This window comes from Drosophila hydei, unplaced genomic scaffold (assembly GCF_003285905.1).
Source record: "Drosophila hydei strain 15085-1641.00,03,60 unplaced genomic scaffold, DhydRS2 tig00000060-arrow-pilon, whole genome shotgun sequence".
Lineage (NCBI taxonomy): Eukaryota > Metazoa > Arthropoda > Insecta > Diptera > Drosophilidae > Drosophila > Drosophila hydei.
The window spans coordinates 7,900,754-7,926,333 of NW_022045656.1; the positions used below are offsets into that span (position 1 = coordinate 7,900,754).

At 37.8% G+C, this 25,580-nt stretch overlaps 1 protein-coding gene across 5 annotated transcripts in view; it reads right to left on the minus strand.

The window, feature by feature from the left end:
- The window catches only part of LOC111595451 (nephrin), a 79,053-nt gene extending 59,062 nt beyond the window's left edge, over positions 1-19,991 (minus strand). The window contains exons 1-3 of one of the 5 annotated variants that reach the window (XM_023309181.2): positions 19,451-19,991; positions 12,575-13,023; positions 9,031-9,051 (exon numbers count right to left, since the gene is read on the minus strand). In XM_023309181.2, the coding sequence (XP_023164949.2) occupies positions 9,031-9,051; positions 12,575-12,713 (160 nt within the window). In that variant the 5' untranslated portion in view covers positions 12,714-13,023; positions 19,451-19,991. The remainder of the gene's footprint in view (positions 1-9,030; positions 9,052-12,574; positions 13,024-19,450) is intronic. The other 4 variants (XM_023309179.2, XM_023309184.2, XM_023309182.2 and 1 more) reach the window with 4 other exon arrangements.
- Between the last annotated feature and the right edge of the window lie 5,589 nt (positions 19,992-25,580).

The window sequence follows — 25,580 nt, forward strand, 5'->3', positions numbered from 1 at the left end:
ATAAATAGCTCTCTCCCTCTCTCTCTGGCTCTCTTATGAAGTGAAGCAAGTCTAACGTGTAATGAAGTATGTAAATATTTCTTAAAATTCTTAATATTCCTCTTCAGTAATGATAAGAACATATTGCAAAATAAATATACTTATAAAGTGTATTTGTACTTAATTTTTTTATTTTTTACTTTGTTTCCCACTAATGGAAACTCGTTTTTAAGAATCTATTAAATTTGTGTTTATTTTTTTAATTATTTTGTTGAAAGTGCTTCCTGTTGGTTATTGCTGTGCTGCTTAATAACAAATTCCTCTAACATTATTTGCGCTGTTTCTGTCACGGGCTGCAATAACAAAGGCAGCAGCAGTAGCAGCAGGGAAAAGCGATCAAGTCGCTGCTATGGCTGCCAGGATAAAGCGCTTAACTGACAGGTTAATAATCTCGACTCGATAATCGACAGCCCGCCCGGACAACGGCACAAAGGACATAACATAGAAGACAGGCAATACACCAAAGACGACAGGCTGACAGCGAGCGCAGAATGTGAATGTCGATAGCCGCGCATAACACATACCCACACGCACACACACACCTACCCACACACACACGCGCGCTCACACAGGACTAAGACAATAAAGGCAGTCGTTGGTATGAACGTGGGCCGGGTTGCAATGCGGGTAGCAATGCGACCAAGAGCAGGCGGTAAGAGCGAGGTAGACAGCGAGAGGCAGCGAGCGAGGGAGCTTATTAACGTGACGCAGACAGCTATTGGGAATTCCTGGGAGCTCGCCGTGTTTGTGCCTTATCGTTTGCTCCATTGATTGGCAAATATTTCAATTATTTTTTCATTTTGTCAATAAATTGTGGTGGGCGAAATTTCTGTCGATTTGGCAAAAACATTTATAAATCTCATACTGCAAATATAACCGAAATGCGTGCGTTATTTATGGGCGCCGCGATTTTTTGTGCCCCAGCGAAATTGTCAAGCGATTGACACACATTTTGCTGCGCCGGCTATACGCCAGCTAGCGAGAAGAGATGCAAAATGTAATGAACAACAACAACAACAACAGCAAAAAAACAACCAAGAATAAAAAATGTAAATAAAATCATAAATTTATTAAAATGCAGTAGCAGCGCTCGGCAGATCCCAGTGCAAAGCCAAAATACATTTTCATGTCCGTGCAATGGAATTTACATGCAAATTTTTAAAAACCAGAGCGCCACACACACATGGCTGTGTGAGCATATATATATGTATATATATTTGTGTGTGTGCGAGAATGAGTAGTGTGAGTGTGTGGCATATTTGACATATAGCCGAGTCGGTTTTACAACGTCATTTCTGGTTCTGTTGAAATATTAAAATGGATGGCACACAAATGCATATGGCTTTGGAGAACTCAAACAACAACAACAACAAGAGCGATGGCAAAAACAAGGCCTGAAAGGAAGCTATGAAAAATACATATTTTTAGCGCTGACAAATATTTGCTTAATCGATTTATTATTTGTTGCACAATTTCATAATGAAGCGGCATTAATAATGACTCGACAGGCTTAATGTGCGCTAAAAAATGCATGAGCAAAACACACACACACAATTTCACACACTCATGAATATATGCACTTACTTTCAATTTGTGAATATCATATGACATTTTTTTCAAGTTTTTATTAAATCAATGGATTTTGTATCAATATTATTATAGCCAAGCAAATTGAATTGCAACACATTTGGATGTTTACGAAGTTTTATGGATTTTTATTTTCATAGCAAAAATTCACATTGAATTAAGAATTTCATTTATTTATTTCATTTCTTTTTGAGTCTTTAATAAAGAGTGTGTGCTTGGCAACAATATTTCTCTGTGAGCTATCAAGAGTATCTTGGCGCCTGGACTCTTCTATGCCATAAACTTCTTATGCTTCAGGTGAAAACCGTCAGGTAGATCACTGAATGCACTTGCCAGGCCCATCAAGCGTGGCTTCAAGGTGCGCAAAATTGAATACAATATTCAAAACGTGGCAAAAAACTACCTTGAGAGACTAGATTGCCACCCAACCAGCAGAGCTTGGTATCTAGGGACTGCAGCCCAAAGATCCACTAGCTCCTATTTTTGAGCTAGGATCTAAATGTGCAATTTTGTTTCTTATTGCTTTTCTCTGTTAAAAAGACTTCAATTTGCATAAAATTTGACAATATTTTCATTAATTTTTGCCAAGCTCCCTTTCTAGTATTATCAGCTGCTTGCTGAAAACATGTGATTTGGACCAAATTGACTGAAGTTTCTTATCATATTGTGACCCAGAGTGCAGCCAATGAAAGGTCAACAGTTGCCACTAGGCACAGTTAAGTACCACACAAACTTGACTTGCAGTCGAGTTACTTACAAGGCTCAAGTGGAGACAGAAGCAGCAGCAGCCGCTGCAGGACTAGTCACGCCTTACCCGGCCGCCAGGTGGTACCTTAAGCTGACCAGAACCAGGCAGCTGGGAGAAGAGCTTCTCTCCAGGGCTGCAGAGCCAGTTTGCCAGTTACGCCTCTTTTGTTTAGCTTTGATTTAACATTTTGTACGTTTACTTTACAGTTTAACAGCCGGCAAAGGCATGACACGCTGTGGCAGCTTCGGGCCCGCCCACACGGACAGAAGCCGCCTTTGCCGCTGTGCGTTTGGTCCTGCATTTTTATACACTTTCACGTTGGCAATTTCATTTGGTTCGGGTCGCTGTGGGAGTTCAAGCTGAAATGTGCTTTTAGTTTTTGCTTTTCTTTTGCCCATTTTGTGTGCGCACTTGCCCCTTTATAATGTCGTCTGTCCCCTGTCCTGTGTCCTATGTGCTGTGTGCTGTGTGCTGTGTCCTGGGCCAAATAGTGCGCCGTAAAGTGCGCGAAACTCGACTAGTACTGGAACTCGAACTAATGCTGAGAGCGGCAGAAGGCGTTCGAGTTGGAGCTAGAGCTGTAGCTGTAGCTGTAGCTGTGGCTGCTGTCCCATGTGGAAGGCGAGTTGACAACTTTTTTGCTGTCGTCGCCGCCGCCGCTGCCGCTACCAACGTCGCTGTTTTTAGTTCTACTTGTTTAAGTGTAGTTGGTTTTAGTTGCTGCGAAATGTTGAATTTTTTCTCATTTTTTTTCTGTATTTTCTTTTTTATAGTTTTTTTTGCTTGTTCCAGAAGTTAAATGTTTCTACGTCGCTGATGCGCAACCGGGCGGCACAAATGCGAAATGGCTACAAACAATTTGAAGCAATAAAATAAAGAGTGCATGCAAAGGGGCGTACGAGGAGTGAGCCCAACTACAACTACGACTACGACTACGACTACATCTACAATTGCAACGACAACTACATTCAGGACTACAACAGAAGCAAATGCCACAATATCTGGCAAGCGAAATAAAAGCGAAATTTAATTGTAAAATTGTTATTGTACTTTGAAGTGCCCGCTGGTAGCTGCTGGCCAGCTGCGAGGCGGTGGTGGCTACTGGGCGGTGGTTAGCTCAAGTGGGGCAGCGCTGCGCTTTTCGAGTGGTGCCACCGTGTCACACGTTGGCCCACACGCGCAGGCTAACCGCGTTGCTAATTGCCAGTCGGACCACTTCAGCCGCGACTTGCCAAGAGTCGCACAATGGCAGCTGCTCGAGCAAGTTAATCAAATTTCACGCTGCGGGCAATCTGCAGGCCCGAAATATCGATTCACTCGATGTCATTTGTACAAAAGCTAAGATGCAACTGACACGATATATGCGCCAGCTATTCAAATGTCAACTTTAAAGGCCAACACATGTGTCCAACTTTAATTCAAAGTCAATATGCCCCAAGCTACCCTAGAAAAACCGAGCGCAGCCATTGTAAAATCTTCGCCTTTTGCTCTATCGCAACAATTACATGTTTAATTAACTTTTTGTTATGACAAGCTGAGTGGGGCGGGCCACGCCCATTCTGGGCAGTAATTAGAAAAGTGCAACAACAGTGCTGGAAATGGGCGAAAAGTGTGAGAAGTGGCAGTTGAGAGGCGAATGAACTGACGAACTCCAGTCCATGTTACAAGCACAGCCAGCGCCTCAAAGTATGCAACAGAATTGTTCTGGCTACGCTGCGGCTGGCATATCAAAGTCTGGAGCATGGCAACGAGCGCCAGTTCGTCAGCCAGTTATTCAGTGTCAAATTTTAATTCAGATTCTGTATGCAAATGGTCTTAAATGTTACATAACAAACTCACATACACATACGTACGCCAAGCAAGTGGGCAACTCGGCGAGTGTGTGTGTGGTAGGATTACTGTTTGGCTGACATATGGAATTGCAAGTTATGTTTGCCATTTGCAGGCAAAGACGAAGTTAGAGAACTTTGGCGCCGCATCCTGTAGCTTTTCGCTTTAAGCCCTTAAGGTGTTGCCCAGCGCACAGGATCTTTCACTGCCTTCGCCTGTCTGGCTGTGTCCATGTTAAATGCATTTGTCGAGCTGCTAACGACTTAACATTTCTGATTACTCTGCTGGCAAATTGGTAGGCTCCAACTTGGGGCTTTGGCTGCACTAATTGGCAATGTGTGACAAGGCTTAGTGCCTGATTCAATCAGACTTTATGTTCTTTACGTATAGCACTCTCTCGCTCTCTCTCTCTCTTTTCCATTCCATTTCTCCCCATTTTCTATCAGCCGCAACTATAGTTTCAAAGTTCAAGCTTAAAGTGAAAATTGTTGCTAAAAATAAAATAAATATTTATATATATTCATATACATAAATATTTTTTATTCGTTTGTGTTGTCGGCGATGTTCAAAACTTTGTTCATTTCATTTTTACTCGTTTAATTGTCAGCCTTCCATTTTATATGAAAAGTTTTGCTGGTCAATTTTTAATTTCTACACCTGCTCTCAAGAGTGCATGTTTTTAGCTTATTTTAATGATTGAACACAAAAATATATGCATATGCCACTCTCTCTTTACCCCAATGGGATATTTGTTCAAATTTTAATAACATTTTTTTAAATATTTCACATAAAATTATTTAATGATTCAGCTGAGCAGAAATTTTTCTGATACAGTATATTGACTCTGCAGTGCTTAATAATAAAATCAATATTAATTAAGTCTAGTGTGTTAGAATTAAAAACAATATTTAAATAAAACTAATTGAAGCTAAAGTAACGTAAAGTAAAATTAAATTTTTGATACCAAAACTGAACATATATCAAGATTTTCTTGTTGGATAACCCTCGTCTAATGGCAAGAGCTAATCAAAGCAATGAAACTTTCTAAGTATTTAAAGTGTTTTCAATAGAGAGAAGAGAGAGCTTATTTACTGATATATATGGCATACAATAAGAGAGATGACAACTTCAGGCGCCACGCTCAAGTGGGCAATAAGTTTTCCTTTCTGTTGGTCAGTTTCTGGCTCAACTGTTGCGAAAAGACTTATGCATTCAGCTGTTTACAAAGTCAGGCTCAAGTCTGAGTATGCAAATCCGCAGGAATAGCAGCGAGAAGTGCCAAAGATTAATGGAAAACTTTTGCATTTTTTGACACAGCCAAAACGAATTCGAACTTTATGCTGAGCAGACTCGGGTTCTGATTTTGGGCAGCGAACTTTAAGCGAACTTCCAAGTGCTTAGCATACGCAACGAGCCGCAGCACGCACGTTAGAGTATTGGGGGCCTGCAAGGTAAAACAGGCCACAACTGTTTATTTATTTATTTATTATGCGACCGACACTAAAATGTAACTAAAAACACAAAATACGATGTCTGTCTGCCAACTCATGATGTCTACAGATGTGTTGAGTGGCATATGGATTCGGATGGTTGGGATGAGACGGGGGGATGTCAGTTGATTCTGATTTGGAGTCCTTCGTCGAGTTGACGTTGACGCTGCTTTGATATATTATGCACGCTTGAGGGCGGCAACAAATAATCAAGTATCAAATTCCACACGGAATGCTAACGAAAACACACAAAACGATTTTTTGTGCCCAGGTCACAAGGGACCATCAGATCGGGTCGAGAATGGGATTTGCTGGGGCGTGCGTATCTGTGTGCGTGTGCCTGCCTAAGCTGCCAGCCAAATGAGGCAAGACTCAGGCCGCAAAAGCCTCACAAATTTGGAGGGCTGCAAAAACAAAGCCAACTCATCAGAGTTCGTCTCCACAGCACAGGTGGAGGAGCTTCGCTCCAGCCTGAGTTTATGGCGCGTGCGACAAATGAACAAAACGCCGGAGAGTGCAGACAATTTGACTAGCCTATCTTCGATGGGGGTGCACGGTGCCTGGCCGAGGAAGGACTGGCTCGTCTGAGCTGCTGGCTTTGTCTAGTAAATCGTCACGCAGAGCGTAAGGCAGGCAAAAATGCCTAAGCCGATTAACAAAGCATAATAGTTGCCAGCTGGCAACGGGCAACTGTTTTTCTCTGTCGCTCAGCCAAACCGACAATAAACTCATAGCATGGCAGTGTCATGGAGTCTTGGGCATAGTGCAGGGGCTTGGTCAAGCAGCGGACTCAACAAAGTTGTTTGATTTTTCTTGTTGACTTTGTGTGAATCCAGCTTGACACACACACACACACACACCCACTTGAGCAGAGCTTGTTAGTTTGGTTGGGTATTAGAAGTTTGTTATTAAGTTTGCAGTGTGTAACTGCTAAACATTTTCAGGCCATTTCACTTGAGGCTGGTTAAACAACAAATTTACACAAAATAATTTGCACAATTTTCAAGCATTTTTAAGCTTTGATATTGAACAATTTTAACAATTTCAGTTTGAGGCAGTTCTGCTTGCATGAGGGAGCTTGGATTGGTATATGAGCTAGCTGATTTCTCAAGAATTTCTATATGTATAAAAGCTAAGGAAACATCATCTAATATATAACTACTATATATGTGAAGCTTATGCCAAAAAGGCTTTCAGTTCTTAATAACTAAACCCAATCTATATTTATATATTTTGCAAATTTGAAATTTATAAATTGAACAAGAGTATTTAAAATTCGTTAAATGAATTGTGTCCTTCTAATTGTCGCTGCTGTCTGTTGTTGTTGTGGCTTTTGTGTGATAGCAATGGACATTCGACTGCTGGAATTTGCGTAGAAAATCTCATAAGTCAAACATGAATTCTCATGCAAAAATGTTTTGTCATTTCGCCTGGCATTTCTGTGGCTCGGCAGCGGCTTTATTTGCCTGGTATTTGTATTATTTCTTTTCTGGCCGTGATTATTAGGGCCTACTTTCGCTTCTTGGGCGCCTTTTTTCTGCTGTTCTTGCTTGGTTGCGGTTCGCTAAGCTTTATTTGTTCATTAGTGAGTCTGTTTAAGGCGCAGAAACTGTGTTGAAAATATTATTGCTTATGCCAAGCAGCTGAGCAGAGCAGCTGAATGGATATTAAATTGTGGCCGGCTTAAATAGCGCTTGAAATAGTATTTATAAGCAAAGCGCGATGAACTCTTTAGCCGTCTGGCAATCAGTCAGCTCGAGTGGCCGTAAGAAATGAACTCATCTCGACTGTCAGACTTAATGAGCGCAAATAAATTCAAGTAGGCTTAAATTTTCCACTTTTTTGCCCTGCCAATTGGGCACTTTTCCCACGCCCACAGCAAGGCCGCATAAATTCATATACAAAAATAATACACGAGGCAAACAGTGTAAAAAGCGCTATGAATAACAAAAACTCGCCGAGCGACAGGCAGAAAGAGAACCAACAAAATATGTATAAGAACCGCAAATCTGAAACTAAGGAAAATGAATTCTATTTAACATTTGGGTAAAATTTCAATTTTTTCTATGGGTTTTTTTTCTGTTTCGGTCATTCGTTTTGCACTTGCCAACGCCGCTGAAGTGAAATATAGAAATCAACGATGGACGGCGGGCGGGCGTGGTTGGGCTGCCTTTTTGTGACGTACGCGCCGTCTACTTAGGAAAATGATAAATGTCCTTGCAAAGCCATGAAATGAATAAGTATGAGCGGTGCCTGAGCTGTAGAAGTGGCCGTTTGGTATATATGGGCCAGCCAGGGCAAACAAGGACAATGTCCTTGGCAAACAGCAAGAAATCACAACAACAAGCGGCAGCCGGCGTCAACTGCGTTTCAAGTGGAGTGTGTGTGTGTTCAGGCCTGGCCACGAGGCTTTCACGCTATCAGCTTGGCCCCTAAGTAGGCTACTCCAAACACTACAGAGCCAAAAGCACATGCAGACAGTACGCTCAAGTGTGTGTGTCTGTATACTGCGTAAGAAAAACGTTGACAAACTCCTCGCAGCGGCGACTTTTCCTTGCCGTTGTCATTCAGCGCGCTGTCAGTTGATTTTTTCAGCTTTCTGCAGGAAACTTGCCCCAAAAAAAAAATACGTAAAGAAAAACGACTGCCCCAAAGGCAGCGACTTAAGCAATGCTGGAATTTTTGCCTTTCAAGTCGAACCAGTGGCGAAAGTTTTTGGCCAGCAGCGAAAACTACACACAAACACTCTCACACACATAGGCAGACAGAATGTGAGCTAAATAAAGCTATAGACAGATATAGATGGCTGGGAGGAGTTGGCAGAGAAAGTGGAACTAGTGGGCGGCGGTGACAGCGGCATCGGCGCTCGGGAACTGTCCATTGTTGCTCATCACTTTTGACCGACTGAAAGTTGTTTTGGGGATTCTTGATAGCAAGTCGCTTCGATTTCATGTCGATGCTGTTGGCTTTTGCTTTTGATATCTTTCATTACTAAGCTGATTTTTGCTTTCAGCTTTTCGCAGAGTCTTTTGCCCGTTCATGTTCGGGCTTTTTGGCTTTTTGGCATCTGGGCGTGTATGTCTGGTTTGTGATAGGCGTGGCAACAGCTGCTATTGTTGTTGCGGCATTTATTATTTGGCCTGCTCAATTTTGTGTGTGCAAATTGTTTGGGTTGTGTTCGAACATCAATAATATTTTGATGTCCGTGGCTCACACAAAATTGTTGTTAAGTGTTTAGAAACTGTTTAAGGGTTTATTATAGGCCTTTAAATGGGTTGACCGTGTGTTAAGCAAATCCGTTCTCATGTTGTTAAAAAAAAACAAATAGAAACTTACCAGCCAAAAGATTAAGTAAAGCTGTATAACAAAAAGAAACAAAGAAAAAATTAAAATTAAACAAAAAATAAATTAAGTAAATAAATGATGTCAATTTTATGGAATTAAAATATAAATAAAACATTTATAATGAATATAAACATTTAAATAAAGTATGAAATGACTGATTAAAAAAACTTTAATATATCTAACTTTTGATATTAATATTAAATAATAATTTATTAAAAATAATAATTTATTTCAAAATATTTTACTAAAAATACATTTCATTATATATTTTCTTATTTATTTATAAAGTATGAAATGACTGGTTAAAAAAACTTTAATATATCTAACTTTTGATATTAATATTAAATAATAATTTATCAAAAATAATAATTTATTTCAAAATATATTACTAAAAATACATTTCATTATATATTTATTTGCTTTTAAATATTTGAATAAGAGAAATATTAATAAAACACATTTATTTATTTACAAGCACTTTTTTATGTATACATCTATATCTTATTTTAATAAATATTTTAACTTTCTTTTTAATAAATAAATATGGTCAACCTCTTTCAGGTTTATTTTTGCCAGGCTCTCCCCATTTCTATTTTAAAACTAATTCTCATTTTTATTTCTTAGAATTCTTTCGTTTATTAATCTTACATACTCTGAGTAAAAGTTGTTATTTCTTAAGTACTGTAAAAGCGCATAAGTTTTCCTATACAAGTTCTGCTAAGTATAATTGAAAATTCTCTTTATTTGCTTTCGAATTCTAAATAGTTTCTTTCTCTGTAGTGAAATGCCCAAACTAGCCATGAATTCTATACATATTTGATTGTGTGTATGTATATTCTCATCTTACATGGTTTATATGCTTGTAAAATGCAGAAAATTTACTATTAAATCCTTAGAAAGTTTTGCACAGCCGAGCCGCTTAGCAAAGAACTTGGCGCTTTGGTGAAGTGTAGCTTATAGTGGAATCGTACGATATCTATATCCAATGCATGTATAAATGTATGCATGGAGCGCAGCAGGCCAAGTTTACTGTGGCCGTCGAAACTTAACTCATCAGAAATGCCTCTAAATAAGCATTTATAAAGCTGCGCTGCGGCAACAAATGGCAAACTTTGTCCAACACAGACAACAGTAATAATAACAACAACAACAAATTGAGCAAACGCCCAGCAGAAAAGCCAAACATAATTTCCAAGTTGTTGCGCAAAATTCTGAGTACGTTGTTTTCATAGAAATGCGATAAATACTCGTCGAGCAGGCAGAGGAAGTGGTTTTGGATAAGGCGTCGTGGTTATTCTGCTTGCAGTTAACTTCGAAAACATTGGAATGCCGAAGTGAAAAGTTTTTGTAAAATTCAATTGAATACACATAAAGTCCAAATTTATTAATACCCTCCCCCAAACCAAAGCACACAAACAGACACACGGAAATATAGACAGCCCAACATGTATATGAGCTTCAGCGCCTGAAGTGCTTTTGACTGTTTCCAACTTTAACACTAAAACTAAAACATTACCCAAAAACTAGTGGAACAATATGCAGCTGAGCTGTAGGCGATGCTCCTTCAATCGGACGTTTGTAGACTGTGGCTGTCTTTGACTTGAGTCAAGCGGTTGTGGTGCAACTTGCCTGGCCTCTCTAAATTAGTTGCAAACTGGCACACATGGCGTAAGAGTAATATGTTTGTATTCATGTTGCTCATACGTCATGTGGCACACAGTCGAGGCATACGTCCAAATTGACTAACCAGATGCTTGTGCATTAGTGGTAAATGTTTAAATTTTGCATCTTTAACAGACACACAATAAATTTACTACCTGATTACCCGCAACAGAATGCGCAATTAGCGGAATTTTTGGTGGCTTCGCTACTTTTTGTTGCCGTCCGCAAACTTGGTAAACTTTGTTTATATGGCTCTGCGTATTGTTCAATTTGCTTGCCAAGTTTTCGATGGCTAAAAAAACTGAAGACCAACAGAAACTCTGCAAAGTTTACTTGCAGCACAAAAATATGGTACGTCCTTCAGCTGGCCGTGCGTCTCTCCCCTTGGCTTATTTATTAGCAACATATTATTATTTGGCTTGCAAGTGGGCGAAAGTGATGGCCAGCGAAAGTTTTTGGTGGCTGACCAGCTGGCGAACGGCCCCACCAAGAAATAACTCAGGCAAACAGAATAACAAGCCCTAAAAGCCATCGAATTGCGTTGCCAGCAGCTGCTGCTGCTGCTGCTGCTGTTGTTGACCATTAACAGCCCAGCAAAGTAAGTTGCCTTTTTGTTTTGTTTATTTTGCCAGCATTTTTCTTTCGCCCTAATGGCAGGGGAAGTATTACACGATTACAAAGAGTTTTGCACATTTGACAGCTTAGTGGGATAGGGGGAGCGAGCAGCAGCTTAGCTCAGGATTTGCAGCAGCCATCGAAATCAATTGCACATAATTTAAACTGTATTAAATTTGCACATAAACTTCGTCAAAATAAACCAGAAATTTCATTTATTCAATAACGCTGCGACAGTAGAGACGCCTTGACAACCACAAAGGCGTACGCGTATTCACACACAATAAACTTTATGTTGATTGAATAAAAGTTCCACACGCACACACAGACACATGCATTTACACGCCTATATAGGCTGGCTTAACGGCGGCCAAACTTTTCACTTTAAATTAAATTTCACACACACACAGAGAAGGAGAGTGAGAGACACAAGGGCGCAAAGTGAAAAACTGGAGCAACATTCGCCGCCAGGCGCAATCAATTTTTTGGCACCACTTTGAAAAAAAGTAAAACCCGCCAAGGCAGTGAGCTTAAACGGACATTACATGACTATTTGATACCCTTTTATTATATAATAGATAAGCTGAGTCTACGTGTAGACTTGCAAAAGTCGAGCACTTGGCATGTTAAAGATATTCAGCTATAAAATGTTCGTTCAAATATATGAATATATATATATTAAGCTATTATATTACAAATATATATTTCTAATATATCGAAATGTAATACATTTTTAATTTTATTTTTAATTTAATTTTAAATTTTGAATTATTTAATCAATAATTAAAACTATTTAAAATTTCTTTTATTCTTATTAAAATGTGAATCTAAAGATTGGCTTTTAAATATGTTTTAATTTGTGAATTTTTAATATATATTTTTTAAATAAATTTAACTTTTAAAATGTTCTAAAACTAAAAATTTTTAATTTCCTATTTCTCACTGTTACTTTTCCCTACCAGTCCTACATTGCTTACAGAATTTTTGAAATAGTTTTTTGTGGAAATTAAGCCTGAAAACTTCAGCTTGGGCAGAAAAATATATTTTATTAAAAAGCAAATTCCAAAGAATTTTTCACCCTACGAAAGCAAACTATATATATTCTATATTTTGTAATTTTGTAAATAAATAAATAATATTTTTTATTATTATTATTCAAGGAATTTTAGAAATACCCTGAATATTAGCTAAAGGTTAGGGTATTCTATTTAAGGTACAACAGACGCTTTAAAAAAGAGTTGAAAATTAGTTAACTTACCGTTCTCTTCCTCAATATTTCGTGTCATTGTCGTTGAGGAGCTGACGCGAGCACGTGTTGCTGCCGCTGCGAGTGCGTTGGACGCGGGCAGGACGAGGCACAGCAGCAGGGACAACAGGCAGCTGACAGCCAAGCACATGGTTGCTTCGCTCTTTGATTGCGCCAGTGATTGTGAGCGTGCCTGTGTGTGTGTATGTGTGTCTATGAGCTGAGTCTGAGAGAATAGCTATAGAGCAGCTTGTTTGTGAAGTGGGGCTGCTGTTGTTGCGGCTCGATGATGCCAATGGCAATGTGGCGGGCAGTTTTCGTTGCCTACTTTCGGGCTCTACAGACTTTCACACACGCACACCACAATCATTTGTTGTTATTGGCCTGGCTTATTTGCGCATATATTGATTTGATTTAATTTGACATTTTTATTTGCGTCCATTTACAAATTTTCGTCGAGGCTGCAAAAGAGAGGGCGCACGGCCGAGGGTCAGCAAATTGTTGACATGTCAATAAATAAAATATAGTATTGCTATTTTTTGGAAAATAGCCGTTGCAATTTCGTGAATGTGTTGTTGTTGCCGTTGCTGCAGTTGCTATTGTTTTTGTTGAAATTTATTTAATTGCCTTTATTGTTGGTTTGACAAAATTTGTTAGCAGATTTACTGCACTTTCCCACACACCCACACACATTCAGGCATTACATGTGAATTTTACGAATTTGATTGGGTTAATTTGTTTGTTTTTATATTTAAATCATTTATAAATTGTATACGTTATTTATGTGGTTAAAATTGTTAATTTATGTTTTCAGTTCTTGTTTGGCGAACAAATTCACAAATTATGCACAATTTTGCTAAAAAGGTTATTTATTTGGGCTTATTTATTTGAAACATGGCAAAAAGTCACTCGAAACTAGAGCGTTATTTATTGATGCATAAGTGAAATTGCAATTGATTCTATGCCACCCAAATAAATGCAAAATATGTTAGGGCCGCTAAATGGTTCTATCAATGTTTAAAATTCTGAATTATTAGTTATTTACGGGTAATTTTGCTCTATTTTTTTTTATTTTTAATTAAATAAATAGTAGTCTATAATGCTGCCTACTTGAAATGGGAAGTTGAGCATCAAGTTATTCATATAAATTATATAAAATATGTTTAATAAGCATTGCTGAAGCATATTTCGTGCGAAGCTATTAGCCACAGGGACAACTGAAGCTTTGCTTAGGGTTTTTAGGCATATGAAGAAGTTAAGCATTTGGAGCACAGCCCGCCCCAACATAAACTTTGTTATCTGCAACAGGAGCAAGATTTCGACTAGACAGCAACAAATCAGAACGCAAACGCGCCGTCAGGCAGCAACACGTACCGAATGCCTACCACACCTCGATATTTTACAACATATTGCACTCACACTGAAGCGCTTTTAATTAAAGTATATTTATAACTTGGCTACAGGTCGTGGGTGAACGAGGCTGCGAGACTCGAGAGGCGTAGGAATTGTGGGAAATCATTTAAAATGCCGCTTGCGTACATATTTGTTATAATTTATGATGCCCATATAAATGACTAACAACACACGAGCAACACGAAACAAGCAACAAGGACCAACTGGCAACCGGCAACTGGCAACTGGCAACGTGCTGGGACGCCAAAGGACGAATCAAGGCAAGTTGAGCTGGGCCAGAAAGAATGGCAAAACATGTGCCCAAGGAGCGCGCGTGTAGATCTTTAAAAAGAGTGCAAGCAAGCGCACAGAACGTGCCAGCATCAAAGTTCAATATGACGAAGCTGATGACGACGCAGACGAGGATGAGGACAGCGACGAGTAAACTGCAAAAGTAATGCCAAAGACCTAACGAGTGCAAATTTCTCTTTAGACTTCTTATTTTTGCAGCTTTTACTTTTACGTAGCAAAAACTCAATAAACGATAAACAGGAAAACGGAAATCGGAAACTGTATACGTTCATGTTTCTAGTCTTCACACACACACACACATTTACGGACAGAATGGGGGAGAGAGAGGGAGAGAGGAACACAGACAGCGCCGCCATTTTGCGCGACATTCGAGGCAGTTCGACGTGCTTTTATGATATATTGACTTGCTGTGTTTTATCGGCCACGTCGCCATAGCTGGCAATGCTTTTAGCCTCCTCGCACTAATTTTATTTTCGCCTCTGTTGACAAACTCGCCCCATTTCAACTTGTATTTGTATATTTCGCCTTTTTTTTCCTCTTCGGTCTCAGCAGCACAGATCATAAATAAAATTTTATTAAACTATGCGACTGTGAATGCGAATGTGACTCTGGCCGTGGCAACCGCAACTGTCACTGTCGAGCCGAGAGCCGAGAGTAGAGCGCATCGAAAAATGTTCGCGTTAAATAAATGTTCCTATTTCTTCCTCTTTTTTTTTGCAACTGGCGCATAATAAATCTGTATAAGTTTATTTATCATACGCCCCGATGCCTGATTGCCCCGTTCTCGCCTGCGTTCGCGTTTGCTGCGGCCTCGCTAAATGGATTTCCATTTCAATGGTTTAAAATAAAAATATTTATCAGAAAGCACAAAAAAAGACAAAACAAGTATGAGTAGTTAAGCGATTAATGTAAATATTTTTGGAAATCTATCATAAAAATATCTATCTGGTAAATATACGGAGAAATTTTTATTCCAATCGATGCGAAATGCTGGCATAAAGTGCCAAAATCGACAACAGTTATAAATCTGTTCTCTTTCACTTCTTATTTTGTAGCTGTGCACGCCAATAAAAATTTAGAAAAAGTTTCCAATAAATAAGAGGAAAAATATCTAAAACATTGAACACTGTAGGATGACATATTTTATTCAATTTGGAAAAACATAAAACTCTGCACAACATGTGCAGTGACAGCTGCAAATACGAAATCAAATGAATAAAACAAACCGTATTTGAGGGTGTTAATCGATTTATAAAAAAGTAGGAGAGGAGAATAACTACTCATAATCAATTAGAGAACAAGATTTGAAGGCGATCAAAATTCTAAAAATAGTGCCAATCATTTAGTCAAAATAAAAGCAAGACACAGCAATTAAAAGCAAGAGCTTGCAACGTCTTGCAAGCAAGATCTTCAAAGAGTTTTTATTTGGACTGTTAAGGCTTGCTCTCATTAAACATATTCAGCAACGACCTTAACTATTATTATAAAAAAGCTTTAAAGCAATCTAAATAATTAATGAAAGCGCTAGACTTCCTGTTATATAAATTAATTTATTTCATTAATTTAAAAAAAAAAAAACACAAACAAATTTGAAAGTTCTTAGAGTAAATAGTCAACATTTAATTTATATCTATGTATTGCTGATTAGCTAGCATTCGTCGACACACGGACTCAAAAACAACTTTCAAAAATAATTAAATAATAACTCTTTTACTGAAAAACGCTTACACAAATTATAAAAGTATTTTATTATGATTTAATTATTGAAATTCGTCCACTTATAAAATATTCTGAACGATAAAATATACCAAATTATCAATATTTATGTGCTTAAAAGTATTATAATTTTTTTGTTAATAATTATAAAATATTCCCTTTATTAAATATTTCTAAAGTCACATCAAAAATAAAGTCGTTTGCATTATATGTGATCAAAATCAGGCTGTTTGCTTTATAAAAATGAAAGCTAAGTGCCAGACTCGCTGATGCAATTTTAAAGAACAGCAAAAAAACGTTTGCTACATTAGCTAATATGGAATCGAACTGTTGCCCTCATAACGTGGCGTATACGTAACCTGGCTGCGTAAAGTACGTTGTGCCAGTTTACTCGATCGACATGCACTTCAACTTACAAACATGCCAAGTTTCGCTGTGTGTGTGTGCGTATGTGTGTATTTTCCGGCTGCAGCTGCTGAAAAGTGTGTCGACGTTTTTTCCATTTCCGTTCATGTTGTTTTTGTTGCAGTGTAATGTAATGAAGTGTGTTTGCATTAAAATGCAATTTGAAGTGCAAAGTTACAATATTATTATGGCATAGCTTATGGGTGCATAAGAGCACGTGTGTGTGTGTATGTGTAAAGATGCACTAAAGAGCCCTTTAGCTTAGCTGCGAGCTTCGCTGCAACTTCTACCTGCCATCAGACTCTGCGCCATTTTTTGCGGTTTATGTGCGCTAAGTGAGCCTATAAAAATCCATGCATGGCTGCCTTTGCCTGCCCTCTGGCTGTTTGCTATGTGTGCTCAAGTACATTTTTATGAATACTAAAATTCCCAAAGAACAGCAGCAACACCAGCAGCAGCAGCAGCAGCAGCAGCATCAGCAACAGCAGTGACTGTGGCAGCAATCAGAGCGTTGAACACTTGGCATACTTGTCGTGTGCAGCTGTTGTTGCTGCTAATTTTGTCGTCTACTTTGGCTGAGCACGCCAAAGCACAGGACACCTTGCTGCCCACTCGGCACTTGGCACGTGACCTTGCCACACATCTTGTGCGAGTTGGAAACATTTGCTGGACATTCAATATGCTTGAGCCAGAGGCGGATGCAAATGGCAATTGAATGCTATTGTTGTCCATTTACTTGCTTTGGCTGCGTATTCGGTTACGGTTTCGGTTGAGACTTGGGCTTGGGTTTCGGTTTCCACTGGCCGCAATATAAATTGCATGATAAAATACATTTCAATAAGCAATTTATGCACTTTGTTTGGCTCGTTCTCAACTGCCAGCCAACCATTAAATATGTAATGTGCATACAGATGGCACTGCACTCTGCACACTGCTCACTGCATTGCTACAGAGCAGTCTCTTGTGGCCATCGGTTGCATTCAATTGCTTGTCGTATTATAATTAATTGTGTCGAAAATGGTTTTAGTTGTATTTTAATAATTAATTAATGCTTCTGCCTGAGACTAATTGGCAACTGCAAGTGGAAATGCATTAAGCGCACGAATGCTTTTCACAACATAATTGCCACAAAGTGATTTTTGTCCAAAGGCATTAAATAAAAAAGTATATTTAAAGTAAACCAAAACAATGATTTTCAATTTTAAAAATATTTCAGAGAATTTAAATGTAGCAAGTGATAAACTGCAGTCATTCAGATACAAAATAAGTTTATTTTTATTTTAATTTTTAATTACAAGAGAGTAAGCTGTCGAGTGACATTTAAAAGATCTACCAATACTAAAATAAGAACGCTAAGAAAGTCAACATTAAAAAAAATAAATTAATAAAACTAATAAAAATTGATCAAAAAAATAAAGCAAATTATTTTTATAAAAATAAATTAAATATAAATCTAAATTTATTAAAAAAAAAATAAAAAAAACAGTCAACTGTAACATATTTTCTAACATTTAATACATATATAAATAATAAAAATAAAAATTTTGACATATGAGAGCCTTTAAATTTTTTATAAATAATTAAAAATAAAATTAATCAAAATCAATATTTTTATTTGTTATTATTATTTTTTTTATTTGTTATTAGATTTCAATAAATTTATTTTATATTCATGTTTTATTTTTTCAATGTTACTTTCTTATTCTTATTATATTTTGTCTATTAATATTTGATTTTAATAAGGTTAACTGATTTTGCCAACAAAAAAAATAAATTTAAAATAAATTATATAATATTATATATCATAATTTTTACTTTTTTTTTAAACTGAACCTAATGTTAATATTAATGATCATAACATAAATAAAAATAACATAAATAAAAAATTAATATTAATGTATAATATACACAATATACTACGTAATATTATTCATAATTTTATATACATTTCATTTTTATAGTTTATTAAAAGCTGAAGCTAATATTAGCAGCTCTAAAAATAAATAGCATTTATAATATATAATGATGTTTACTTTTGTTATATTTATTTATATTGTTTTATCTATATTTATCTATTTATCTATTTTAATCAAATCATATCATGTATTTTAAGCATTCTCTCAATTTATTTGATTTATTTAAACGGTTAAGCTTTGACTATTTTATTTTTATCTAGATAAACTATATTAACCATTTCCTCCTTTGTAGCAATATCTTAATCAGTTTATCTCGCATCTAACTGTGGCAGCTGCCTTTTGCCTTCTGCCTTTTGTCGCTAGTCAAGTACCTTTGGCATCGCGCAGTGTAATGAAATTACACGCACACTTCAAAAATTTAGCAATTGAATAAATGTGCATCACTCAACACTATCAGTGGCTGACATTCTTCTATTTGATTATGGTTCATATTTGTTGTTATGCGAATTTCAATGCCAGCAATTTAGCACTTGAGCTATGAGATGAGATGGGGCTCAGAAGAATGCATGTTGCATAAGAAATACCCTGTAAATACTGCACGCTTTCAATAGAATTCACAACAATGGCAAATTTTGTGCAATTTGTATGGGGAGCAGCAACAAAGGTTGCGAAAACTATTTCAGCTAAACCTAACAAAATAAAATCGTCGTAAAAGAGCAGTGTACGAAATCGTTTATGTGCCGGCTCTCGCTCATACACACTCACACACCGCACACACGCACACACACCTTTGTACATACGTACACCAAGTAATCCAAGCGACGCCGTTGCCGAGCTTCGCTTTTTTCTGTTTTTTCTGTGATTTTCTGCTCGCTGGCATTCGTTGTGTTTTCCATGAAAATCATTTTCATTGAGAACGAGGCGACAACGACAATGACAGCGACGACGTCAGAGCGTGGGAGGGCTGCGCTCAGATCGTATTGGATCGGCATGTGCAAGTGCCCCACTACAGATGTCGCACGACAGTCGACAAACGTTGATTTGTAAATTTAGCAGCAACAACAAGAACAACAGTAACAACAGCGCCAACAACAACTGTGACAATGACAACAAATTGGTTGTCGCTTACAACAAATCGAGTGCTTACATTTTGCCAGCTAGGAACGTGCAGAGTTAACGCGGCACACGCGACAATAAACGCACCAAAAAAACGCTCACGAAACGCGACACGTTTTAAGTTTTGGAAATCGGCTTTCGTCTGTTTGCTGTATATTTGATACTCAAGTGTAATTTACGTGTCGTATACGCAATTTCGATAACCACGTTCCAAAGCGTTTCACATTTCAAAGAATTGTAACACTCGCAACAATTAAACAATTCTCTTTACATATTTTTTTGAACTAATACTATTTGTGTGAACAGCTCTGCATGCAACGGAACGCAGAACGCTAAACGCCAAACGCCAAAAGCCTAACGCGAAACGCGAAACGGAAACGGGTAACGGCTAAGTAATCGAAAATCCCGTTAGTTTCGACCGTACCCGCGGGATCGCAAACTCTCACTGAAACGATTTTTTTGGTACACACAGAGCAGAGCGACCGAAAAAAGTGCCCACAGCCGAAACGACAGCAGCATCCCGAGCAGCCCGCACGAATGCCGCAAAGGCGCCGCCAATGAACGATGCGAGCGAAGAGAGCACACTTGCCAGCCGACGGACCGACCCGAGCGCAGCAGCCCAACAAGCTACTGTTTGCCGGATGCTGTTAACAGACCGTTAACAGCCATGCCATGCCATGATTCTGCAGCCGGGCGGTTAGTAATTTATAGCAAGCTTTGCAGCGCTTAGAACAATTAGAAAATGCTGAAAGTAAGCCTAAGTAAGTGAGTCTTTTTGTGTCGAGAATATTTTAAATACAAATATTTCAGACATATATTGATATGCATTTAAGGAACAAATACTTTAGAATTTATGGCAAACTCGCAGCTTGTTTACGTTACACAGTAACTAGCGGCTCTTTTGCTCTCTCTCCTCTCGCTCGCTGACATAGAATTAACTCTCACGCAGCGCTTACTCTCTGTATGCAGTCTCTCTCTCTCTCTTTCTCTCTCGCTCTCAAACAGCTTGTACTAAAAATCAGCTGAGCGATGTACTAAAAGTTTGTGACAAATTATTACTACAAAAATGTCTCGTGTATTTTACTTGGTTACTGAAACGAGTTTTTTTAAATATTTATTGTAAGTAAATATATATTTTTTACTCAACAAGTTTTTCTTAAAATATTCAACTTTTATTTGTTTTTATATTACAATATATTATTTTATTTAATATAACCTCTTTGCTTGCCTTTCAGCTAGCGTTTCATGCCTGCCACAATATTTTGGAGTCTGTTCAACTGCTCTTGTACTTTCGGTTGTTATTTTTGTCAGCCACAAGCACTTATCAATCAAATGCACACCTGTTGCCTAGGCGGTGCTGACTGTCTGTCAATCAATGCAGGTGCGCCTGAAATGGAAGTGCAAATACAGCAACAGACGGATAAGATAAATAGAGCGAGCAAAATAAAAGTGAAGAAAAGAAGTAAATAAAGAAATATATAAAAGAAGAAAATATAATAATAATATAAATATATATAATTAGTAGAAGACTTGAGAACTAACATAAGTAAACAAATTAACAGAGCGCTGTTAGTTAACAGATTAGCAATCAAACTCTGTCTCTCTCTGCAGTTAACAGCGCTTCTCTCTTTGGCAAGAGCACAGCAGCTTTGTTTATGCAAAACTGTGTAACAAATTTGAGGAAACAATGTAAAGCTTTTTTATGGCTTACCATGGAGAGGTGTAAAGAAATGTTAACAGCCGGCCGTTAAGTAGGCCACATAAGTCAGCTGTAAGCCAAATACCATCAGGGACTGGCTGCAGCTAAGAAGCCGTAATTAGCCGCATTAAAGGAGTGTATATGTGTGTGTGTGAATCTATTATATTTTCTCAACTTTAAGAACAAGTGAGAAGCCACACATCTTAAAGTTTGGCTCAGCGACAAATGTTGGTCAGCTGTTTTTTATCAGCTCATAAACATGTCGTACAAGTTCATTTTGGTGTTAAAAGCGTGTTTTTGCCTGACCGCCATGTGTTGTAGCTGCGCTTTTCCACATAGGTCTGTGTGTGTGTACATTTTACAGCTGCAACACACACGAGCACACACACAGACAGCATTACACACGCAAGCTCACGCACACAGCTGCTGTCATTTTTAATAGCAAACACAACACACTGCGACTTTTGCGCATGAAATAACACCAACTAAATGTACGATGTAGTACTAAGTAGTCTCCATCCAGATCCAAAAGAGCCGCGCACAATGGGTCGTCGATATGGAAGTTGGGCATATTGCTTATGAAGATCGTATTACTAATTTATTAAGAGTTGTTTAGATATTGAAAATAATTATTAAATACGTGCAATTTTCATTATTTTGGTTGACTAAATATATGAATATATAGAAATGTATTTAAATATATTTATAAATATTTCTGTAAGCCTTAAGTCTACTCAGTTATCCATGTACAAGCTTCAGCTGCAAGTTAAACTTAAACTGAACTTGACAAAGGGTTTTGTTTCCTGATTTCAATAATTTTGGCTTGTTTGTTAAACATATAACGAATCTAAGTTCGTGATTAACTTTAGTTAGTCACATAAATATTTTGTCTTCAAGTGTTACTTTCTAGCACTTCTTTAGTAACAAGTTAAACTGCACGTTAAACTAGCAGTGAAAACAACGAAGTTTCCAGCTCTTACAGTTCGCCCCACTGTTCACGTGCCTTTGTTGTAGTAATGAAAGTGTTTTTGTGTAGTATACTAGCCGCATACGCAACATGCGTGGTCAGCCTGCTCTCTGCAACAGCTTCTGCCTGGCCCCAACTGGCGATGCTGCTGCTGCTGCTGCTGCTACTGTGTGTTGGCTAGCTGGTAAAATATGACAAAAAGCATGCTACAGTTCTTTTTGCTCCCGCTTTGTTTTTATTGTTGTAGCTGGCGCTGCTGCTGCTGCTGTGGCTGTTGTTGCTGCTTTTTGTCAGCGTTTCTAATAGCCGAAGTCAAAGGGTATATGGAGCTGGGGGTGGACCAACACAGCTAGCACTGCTCCAAAGGAGTCGTCCTTATTGTATTGTGTGTGTGTGTGTGTGTGTCTCAGTGTATGTGTATGCAATAGCAATAAAAATATATTTTACAAACTGCTGCCAACAGTTCGCGACCCTTGCAAAGCATGAAAACTGCTTAGGTTTTGCCACCCAGACCCAACTGCCAGCATATTGTAGTAGTTATTGTTGTTGCTGTGGCTTGTTTGCTTTTTATGAAATATGTAGGGCAGCTAACAAGCATACACACAGACACACACGCACACATACACAAGCGCGCACACATGCAAAACAAGTTCGCAACATCAAATTATTGGAAAACCGAGAAGTTTTCTGGAGTTTTTGTCTGTCTTTTTGCATTGCGCATGAAAAAATATTTAAAAATCTCAACGAAAAAAAAAACAGATAAAAAAGCACGAAGAAAAACTGTGCAAAAGTTAGCAGAAGCCAACAACAATGTATTTGTTGTGTGGAAGGATGTTAGGATGTGTCTCTACATGAGTGTATGTCTGTGTGCGTGTGAGTGAGAGTGTGTTTGTGTAAGCTAGAATGGGATGAATATGGATTGTGTGATTGTTGTTGTAGCTGTTCTTGTTGTTGTTGGCACTAAATCGCGTTTTGCTTAACGCGCTCGAATCACTTGGTTACTCGCTTTCCCTTTGTTTGTCTCAACCATAACGATTTTCTTTTCAATTTAGTTTTACTGCGAATTTTTCTCTAATTTTATTGCGTGTATTAAAATTTGCCTCCGCTGGGTGGGCTGCATTCCGATACCCAATTGGCAGCTGACACTGGGACTGAGCTTGTAGATCTATGAAGTGCTCTTAGCACACCATTTCACCCCCACACACACACATGATAATATGTGTTCATTTTTTTATGATATTTATAGCTCTGACATTTTGCTTAGCTGGCAGCCGATTTATACTATATGCCCATGCCCACCCCTACGCCCATTTGCGATTTTTAGCCATACATATTTATGGCTGGGCAACTCTTTGAGGCATTTTTCATAACATTGTTTTAGTTTTCATTTTATTTCATTCGCATTTTTGTGATTTTCTTGTTTTTTTTTTTTTGTTGCATTTTTATGTGCTTTTCGTGTTGTTTGTGGCTGTTTAGTACCCCATAGATACACAGTTATTGAATGGCCTGTCATATTGTGGCAACTTTTTATATGCCCCAACACGTATCGATGGTTTTTATTGGCGGGTTATTTTGAATAACTAATACACTGCATATCATTCGCCTGTCTATGACTGGAATATGTAAAACACGATTTGTTCAACTACATTTCCGTTTCCATTGAAATTTCAAAAAATATTTTCAAATAATAGTTGTAAATCAAACTCTACAGAGAGCACCTGGCGTGCTAGCTGTATTCGCTGTCTTAAAATTTAAAATTTGTATGTCGGAGAACAACATTTGATTGTAAAAGTAACAGACAATTGCATACAATTTTCTTAAAACGTTTCTAAAGCAAATTATTTTAATTTTAGTGATATGCAAAGATATTTCAAAGTTTTGTGTTCATAGATAAAATGAGTATTTTATTGGATTTGGATTTATTGGATTAGAAAATTCTGTTTTAAATTACTTGAATAAGGCTATCTCCCGTAGATAAGTTGTTTAAGAAGCTCTGTTAGTTACCCATTCAAGATATTGAACGATCAAGAATGCTAGGCAAGCTGTTATTAAATATTTATAAATAAATACATTTTATTTATGATTTATATTTTACGACTTAAACAGTTTTATTTGTGTAAATTTATAGTGTATATATTTATATCAAAAATATTTGAAATATCATAAGATATTTCTGTAATGCATTACCTTTTTCAATATGTTATGCTCCGTCTAAGTGAAAAATATTATATATTTATAAGTTTATATGTGTCTGAATCTATATTCAAAGCGTTTTAAATTTGACAATTTCTACTTCTATTGAGATTGACTTGTTATTTTACTTTTTATAGCTTAATATTATTAAATCTTATATTTAAATTTAGAGAGCTAAAGCTTAAGTTGATCTTGCGTTAAAATATACATTGACCTCCGAAGGTAATGGTATTCCCTTGTTCTTTAACTAGATGCAGAAATCAGTTGTTGAGAAGGGGTATTCATTCACAGCTGAAGTCAGTCGTCCACTCACCAATGAAAACTCCCCGTTGGCATTTTAAAAGAATTTACAATGAATTCAATATAATTAAAAACCAAACCAATATACTCATCCCAGGTTATGACATCAAAATGTAAATCACAAAACAAATAATCAACAAAAAGTAACAACAGAAAAATGTTGCTTTGAAAAAATTCAATTGAGCCCAGCGGGAATACAAATACAATTGAATATATGACAAATGGCAGAAATGTTTTATTTGTCATTCGAACATAACTTGAGATCTGAATATCTAACAACAAAATACCTCATAACCACATTAAGTCGAGTAAAATTTAATATACTTGGCGCAGAAACTGCGTGGGCAACAACCAGCACGAAGCAGGCAGCAGGGAGCAGGCGCATGTTTCATTAAATTTTATGTGTTTCCTTTTATTTTTATATATTTTTTAAAATATTTTCAAGTGCAATGCTGGCTGGAATCTTTAGTCGACAGCTCGGTAAACAAAACGAACGTCAGCCAAAGAGGGGGCGGACTATAAGTATGCGACGCTGTTGGCAGAGGGAGCAAAACATTTGCGTGCATGTTGCCAGTTAATTATTGAGCAATGGGCACGTACAGCTGCCAGAGTTTGCGTGTGTGTGTGAGCGTGTGTGTACGCAAGTCTGTTTGCATGTGTCTATGTTTAACTTAATTAGTGCTTCTATGCGCTGCATTTGTGGTCCGCATTTAACACAGCGACCGCCAAAGAGAGCACAGCGCCAACGTCGCCACCGACGCCGACGCCGACGCCGACGTCGGCTTCACTTTGAGCCACTCAACTGGCCGTTCGTCCGTCTCTGTTTCTGCTGGCAAAATTTAAAATTGCCGAGCGCACAGCATTCAGCCAGTGTCAGGGGCTGCCGCTGAGGCTGCAAATACTATACTGTTTATTTGTTCTAATGAACTAGCCAAGAGCAGGGTATATCAACTAAGTGGAGCGACTTGGTAAGAGTTTAATATTTTAGAAAATGGATGGACT